The 7,285-nt window shown below is 47.6% G+C and overlaps 1 protein-coding gene across 3 annotated transcripts in view; it reads right to left on the bottom strand.

The window, feature by feature from the left end:
* The window catches only part of GTF3C2 (general transcription factor IIIC subunit 2), a 30,225-nt gene extending 23,410 nt beyond the window's left edge, over positions 1 to 6,815 (bottom strand). The window contains exons 1-2 of one of the 3 annotated variants that reach the window (XM_025405702.1): positions 5,856 to 6,815; positions 915 to 990 (exon numbers count right to left, since the gene is read on the bottom strand). Coding sequence is in view for 1 of the 3 variants with exons in the window: in XM_025405700.1 (XP_025261485.1) it covers positions 915 to 1,007 (93 nt within the window). In the remaining 2 variants the exon portion in view is untranslated. Of the gene's footprint in view, positions 1 to 914; positions 1,230 to 5,855 lie in introns of all 3 variants that reach the window. The other 2 variants (XM_025405700.1, XM_025405701.1) reach the window with 2 other exon arrangements.
* Between the last annotated feature and the right edge of the window lie 470 nt (positions 6,816 to 7,285).

The raw sequence follows: 7,285 nt of genomic DNA on the forward strand, positions 1-7,285 counted from the left end.
TGATCTGTCCCTCGGCCTCCCAAAGTGCTGGGATTACAGGCGTGAGTCACTGTGCCCAGCCTGATTTGATTTTAAAAGACAAGTAACTATATGCTTTTCAAGAGATGCCTTTTATTTTCAAAAAACAAAGATGAATTAAAATGTACAGGGCAAAATCTAAGCAAAAATAAAGGAGGAGTTCTGATGACAATAGCAAAGTCGAACTTAGGGGGAAAATACTAAATAGGAATAAAAGGAGTAGTAGTATTTTTGAGACGGAGCCTTGCTCTGTTGCCCAGGCCTCCCTGGAGTGCAGTGGCGTGATCTTGGCTTACTGCAACCTCTGCCTCCTGGGTTCAAGCAACTCTCCTGCCTCAGCCTCCCGAGTAGCTGGGATTACAGGCATGTGCCACAATGCACCGCTAACTTTTGTATTTTTTAGTAGAGACGGTGTCTGGCTGTGTTGGCCAGGTTGGTCTTGAACTCCCGACCTCAAATGATTCCCCTGTCTCAGTCTCCCAAAAAGCTGGGATTACAGGCATGAGCCACTGTGCCCAGCCCAAAAGGGAGTAGTTTATAATGAATAAAACTTCAAATCATATAAAAGATACAAATGTCATGGACATTTAAACATCAAACAACAGCATCAAAAGATATAAAGCAAAATGTTCATGACATAGAACAACAATAACTTCTTTTAATCATTGACAAAGTCGATAAGAACAAAGATATAACTAAAATAAATATTCTCCCCTACATTGGTTCAGTTGCACAGAACAGAAACCTCTCCAATCAGTTCAAGCAGAAAGGAATTCACTACAGGGTATTAAACAGTTCATATCAGTGGTTCACAAAGTGTGGCCCCAGAAACAGCAGCATCAGTATCACCTGCAAATTTGTTAAAATGCAAATTTCTAGTCCTACCCCAGGCCTACCGAATCAGCAATTCTGGATGGGGCCAGCACTTTGTGTTTTAACAAGCCCTTCAGGGGATTCTGACGCACACTCAAGCTGAAAAACACTTGCATAAATGATCACGAGGAGCGCTTAGGGAAAAACAGTTGGTAAGAACAAGTGCTTATCAAACTGGGAAGTTGCTCTTATTTACAGCTGCTGGCTCAAGACTCATATGCTAGGCTGGGCGCAGTGGCTCATGCCTGTAATCCCAACACTTTGGGAGGCCAAGGTGGGAGGATCACTTGAGGCCAGGAGTTCGAGATCAGCCTGGGCAACACAGCAAGACTTTGTCTCTGCAAAAAAAAATTTTTTCTTTTTTTTAATTAGCTGAGGCTGGGTGTGGTGGCTCATGCCTGTAATCCCAGCACTCTGCGAGGCTGAGGCGGGTGGATCACCTAAGGTCAGGAGTTCCAGACCAGCCTGGCCAAAAGTGGTGTAGCTCCAACACTACTTTCTTGAAACATTCACGGCCGGGCGCGGTGGCTCAAGCCTGTAATCCCAGCACTTTGGGAGGCTGAGACGGGCGGATCACGAGGTCAGGAGATCGAGACCATCCTGGCTAACACAATGAAACCCCGTCTCTACTAAAAACACAAAAAATTAGCCGGCCGTAGTGGCGCCGCCTGTAGTCCCAGCTACTTGGGAGGCTGAGGCAGGAGAATGGCGTAAACCCGGGAGGCGGAGCTTGCAGTGAGCCGAGATCGCGCCACTGCACTCCAGACAGAGCGAGACTCCGCCTCAAAAAAAAAAAAAAAAAAAAGAAACATTCACTTTTCTTGAGAAGCAATTCACAAGCAGTAAACTTCCAGAGTTTTACAAAATTTCCTCAGTTTTTTACAGTTGTCTCATTCACACCTATTTGGCAACTTTTCTGTTTGCAAACTCACCTCTTTTGTCTTTCTAAAGCATTCAATTTAGTTTTAGTTTGCTTCTTTTACTTTTTTAGAATTGTTTTCACAAAACTTTTACTTAATATAAAATACTATAAAGATAGCAGCAAAAGGCCAGGTGTGGTGGCTCACACCTATAATCTCAGCACGTTGGGAGGCCGAGGCGGCCAGATTATGAGGTCAGGAGATGAGACCACGGTGAAATTCCATCTCTACTAAAAAATACAAAAAATTAGCCGGGCGCAGTGGCAGGCGCCTGTTAAGTCCCAGCTACTCGGGAGGCTGAGGCAGGAGAATGGCATGAACCTGGGAGGGGGAGTTTGCAGTGAGCCGAGATCGTGCCACTGCACTCCAGCCTGGGTGACAGAGTGAGACTCTGTCTCAAAAAAAAAAACAACACACACACAAAAAAAATTTAGCTGGGCGTGGCAGCACATCCCTGTAATCCCAGCTACTCAGGAGGTGGAGGCAGAATTGCTTGCAGGAGGTTGCAGTAGCCAAGATTGCACCACTGCACTCCAGCCTGGCAACAGAGCTAGATTCCACCTCAAAACAAAACAAAACAAAAAAGATAGCATCAACAAATATCTATGTTCAACTTAGTTTTTTGTTTTTGTTTTCATTTTTTTTTGAGATAGAGTCTCGCTCTGTCTCCCAGGCTGGAGCGCAGTGGCACGATCTCAGCTCACTGCAGCCTCCGCCTCCGGGGTTCAAGCGATTCTCTGCCTCAGCCTCTTGAGTAGCTGGGATTATAGGCATGTGCCACCATGCCCAGCTAATTTTTGTATTTCTAGTAGAGATGGGGTTTCACCATGTTGGCCAGGCTGTTCTCAAACTCCCAACCTCAGGTGATCCACCCACCTCCGCCTCCCAATCAACTTAGTTTTAATAGAAACAATAACTCTTTTATATTAAAATTTATTTTCCCTGTCACCCAAGATGGAGCCCAGTGTTGTGATCAGGGGTCACTGCCACCTTGACCTCCTGGGCCCCAGTGATCCTCCCATCTCAGCCTCTCAGGCCACTGGGACCACATGCACACACCACCAGGTCTAGCTAAATTTTTGTGGTTTTTTTGTAGAGACAGGGTCTCAACTATCTTACTCAGATTGGTCTCAAACTCCTGGGCTCAAGTGATCTTCTCGCTTCAACTTTCAAAGTACTAGGATTACAGGTTTGAGTCACCATGCCCAGCCTATAACATACGTATAAAAACAAAGCAACTAACATTAAAAAAAAAAAAAAAAGGTGGGAGCCTGGACAACATAACAAAACTCTGTCTCTACCAAAAAAAAAAAATTTTAATTAGCTGGGTGTGGTGGCACAGGCCTGTAGCTCTAGCTACTCGAGAGGCTGAGGCCAGAGGATCGCTTGAGCCCAGAAGTTCAAGGTTACAGTGAGCTGTGATCATGCCACTCCACTCCAGCCTGGGTGACAGAGCAAGACCTTGTCTCAAAAAAAAAAAAAGTGGAAATCAATATAATGACTCTTGGCAAGCATTCAACTCAACTAGTGGAAGCAGACTGACCAGGTCTACAGGAGAAAAACCTTCAAGCTTCAAGCATTTAGAGAGGAAACAGGGTATGTCAGTTAACGTAAGGAGCTAAATGGAAGAAATCATTTAAGAGAGCTTCTATACACGTCTTAAGGATTTTCTAGGCCAAGTGCTGTGACTCAGGCCTGTAATCCCAGCACTTTGGGAGGCCAAGGCAGATGGATCACTTGAGGTCAGGACACTAGCCTGGCCAACATGGTGAAACCCCATCTCTACTAAAAATACAAAAATTAGCCAGGCGTGGTGGCAGGCTCCTGTAATCCCATCTACTCGGGAGGCTGAGACAGGAGAATCACTTGAACCCAGGAGGCAGAGGCAGAGGTTGCAGTGAGCTGAGATCACGCCACTGCACTCCAACCTGGGTGAGAAGAGGAAGATTCCGTTTTGTTTTGTTTTTTGTTTTTTTTTTTAAAGATTTTCTACATCAGTATACATATATTTATCTCATTCTTCCTAACTGCTGTACAGCATTCCACAGACTTAGTTATTTAGACAATCTTCATTTAATGAACAATCGAGTTAAAATACTATTGCAAAAAATACTACAATAAACATCCTAGTACAAATCTCTTCATTAATTCATCAATAAGAGATTATTTTCCTCGAATAATCATCTGAACATGGAATTACTGTACTACACTGAAGAATATGCATATTTTCAAAATTTGATACTACCAAACAGCTCACCAAAATTAAAACCATTTATGTATATTGGTACCCATTTTATCACACCTTTACTGTTTTTAATTTTCACCAATCTGATAGGTGAAAGAATTCTTCCCCACTCTATTTATTTACACTGATAATAATTGGTGTTAGCAACTTCTTTCTATATATTGGACACCCATATGTCTTTTATGAATTGCCTGTACATACAATTTGCCTGGCCGGGCACAGTGGCTCACGCCTGTAATCTCAGCATTTTGGGAGGCTGAGGCGGGCGGATCACGACGTCAGGAGTTCGAGACCAGCCTAACCAACATCGTGAAACCCCGTTTCTACTAAAAATACAAAATTAGCCAGGCGTGGTGGCACGCGCCTATAATCCCAGCTACTCAGGAGGCTGAGACAGGAGAATCGCTTGAACCCGGGAGGCGGAGGCTGTAGTGAGCCGAGATCGTGCTACTGCGCTCCAGCCTGGGAGACAGAGCGAGACTCTGTCCCGGGAGGTGGAGGTTGTGGTGAGCCGAGATCACGCCACTGCACTCCAGCCTGGGCAACAAGAGCAAAACTCCGTCTCAAAAAAAAAAAAAAAAAAATACACTTCTCATGGAAGGCAGCAACAGGATGTGTGATGGTACAAATTTTGGCTACACAGTAAAGGAATAGATGATCAGTAAATTCGTACTAGAGTTTCTAAAATCTTCCACTGCACCCCAATCTGTCTGGTTCCCTTGCTGCTCCACGATGCCAGCCTGACCTCCCCAGCCAAGAAAAAGTAATGACACAACACTGCACCTCCAGTAGGAAATTACTTTAAACACACTGCTTGGCTTAATATATTGTTCCTAAAGTGTTCCTAAGGTACAACTGGCGGTATGCAAGATGTTTTTAATGGTACGAAAACGAACATTTTAGTAACTAGTGCTTTTATTTCAACTTTCATAAACAATTATAAATAGCCCATGAAACCCACGGTTTCATTTATATTGCTTAGGTCGAGACTAACGCATTTAAACTTTTTAAGTAAGTCAATTTAAAGAGAACTATTCAGAAAACAACAGTACAGCTGATAAAAAGAGATTGCAAAAATTGTGACGATGACACGGGATTGACTTAAAATTGTATATGCCTCTGGAACAAAGAGGTTTGTCCATACTCTATATATCCCTTCAACAAAGTGAGTTGCCTCCGGCGGAGTTGAAGTCGCCACCTCTGACTTCCCCAACAGACAGCCAACTTGCCACGGGACAAAAGGACTAGACAAGGAAACACAACTGGCCCTTGGCTACGCCAATGGCGTTGCAGCGCGCGGGGCACAACCTTCGGGGTTAAAGAGCCTCCTCAAGGAAGAGGTTGGAACACAGCTAAACCATATTGACCCACAACCACTCTAGGGACCATCACCTGCCCTTCTTCAGTCCAGGGCGTGAAGGCAGATTTCTCCACTAGCCTGTGCGGGAGAGGAGCCCTGGTATTTCTAAGACCAAGGACTACTGCAGGTTCGCCGAGTTCGAGGGACGCTATGTATGCCGCGCCTAGGCCCAGACACAGGCTTCCGCGTTACCGACACCGCGTGGGGGAGGAGGGCAAGACCCGAGGCTTGCAGAGATGGGGGGTGCACGGTGGCCACAGTAGGGAAGGTGCGGAGCATGATGGTGCTCTGTAGGAGCGCAGACGCTGAAAGGCGCGCTGCTGTGGCTGGGAGAAGAGTGGAGCCAGGAGTTTGTTCCCAATATCTCAGTGCTACGGCAAAAGAAGAGGGAGGAGTAATCGTGGGGCCCCCCACACACCCGCTGCGGCGGTACACTCACCCTCGCCAAAGTCCTTCCGGAAGTCTAAGTTCGAAGATGGCGCCGCCTGTCTGGTCGCGGTCTTATGACGAAATCTTGTTAGCTGCTCTTCACTGACGCCCCCACCCCAGTGCACTAGGTAAACACGTGTACTTGGTCGGGAGTCGGTGCTGGGCTAGTTTTCTCTTAGACTCTGTATTCCATAATGCAGCGCGGCCACAGTCACCGAGCCCTCCGGAGCCGGTCGAGTTCCAGGACGTCTTCAGCGGCGCCAGGGACGCTGCACGGCCTCATGGGAGTTGCAGTGTCAAAAAGGGCAGATCGACGCCTGCGCGGCCAACGGGTTCCCACGCGGCCTCGACGGGAGCCGGGAGGAGGCGGACTCCCAGGCCGGGCTCGCGCTTTGGATCGCTGAACCCTGCCTTTCCGGCCAGACTGCCGCGCCTGTAGCCGGAAGAGCCAGCTAGACCTGAGAGTCTGTACCTGCAACCCGGGCGGCGTCCGAGCCCAAGACGGAATCTGGGAGACAAAGAAGTCTAGCCGCGGGCCGCTGTAGCGAAGTCAAGGATGGGCCCGAGAGAGCTTGGAAAGAGGACAAGGAAGGGAAGGAGTAGGAATAGAAAAGCATGGCTTTGGCTGGGCATGGTGGCTCGTGCCTGTAATCCCAGCACTTTGGGAGGCCAACGCGGGGGAGGATCACTTGAGCCCAGGAACTCGAGACCAGCCTGGGCAACATAGACCCCGTTTTATTTTTATTTCTTCCTGAGACGGAGCCTTGCTCTGTCCCCAGGCTGGAGTGCAGTGACGCGATCTCCTCTCACTGCAAACTTCCCCTCCCGGGTTCAAGTAATTGTCCTGCCTCAGCCTCCCGAGTAGCTGGGATTACAGGCGCCTGCCACCACACCCGGATAATTTTTGTCTTTTTAGTAGAGAAGGGATTTCACTATGTTGGTCAGGCTGGTCTCGAACTCCTGACCTTGTGATACGCCTGCCTCAGTCTCCCAAAGTGCTGGGATTACAGGCGTGGCCACCGCGCCCGGCGAGACCCCGACTCTTTAAAAAAAAAAAAAAAAAAAAAAAAAGCCGGGCGCGGTGGCTCACGCCTGTAATCCCAACGCTTTGGAAGGCCGAGGTGGGCAGATCACTTGAGATCAGGAGTTCAAGACCAGCCTGGCCAACTTGGTGAAACCCCCGTCTCTACTAAAAATACAAAATTAGCCGGGCATGGTCATGTGCCTGTAGTCAGGAGGCTGAAGCAGGAGAATCGCTTGAACCTAGGAGGTGAAAGTTGCAATGAGCCCAGATCACGCCATTGCGCCCTGGCCTGGGTGACAAGGCGAAACTTTATTTCAAAAAAGAAAATAAAAATAAAAAAGAACAGTGTGGCCTGAGTGGGGCAGCCTGTACTATCTATGAGAGTGGGCCCTGGCCTTGGTCCTTGACCTTGGTCA

Source organism: Theropithecus gelada, chromosome 13, assembly GCF_003255815.1.
Source record: "Theropithecus gelada isolate Dixy chromosome 13, Tgel_1.0, whole genome shotgun sequence".
NCBI lineage: Eukaryota > Metazoa > Chordata > Mammalia > Primates > Cercopithecidae > Theropithecus > Theropithecus gelada.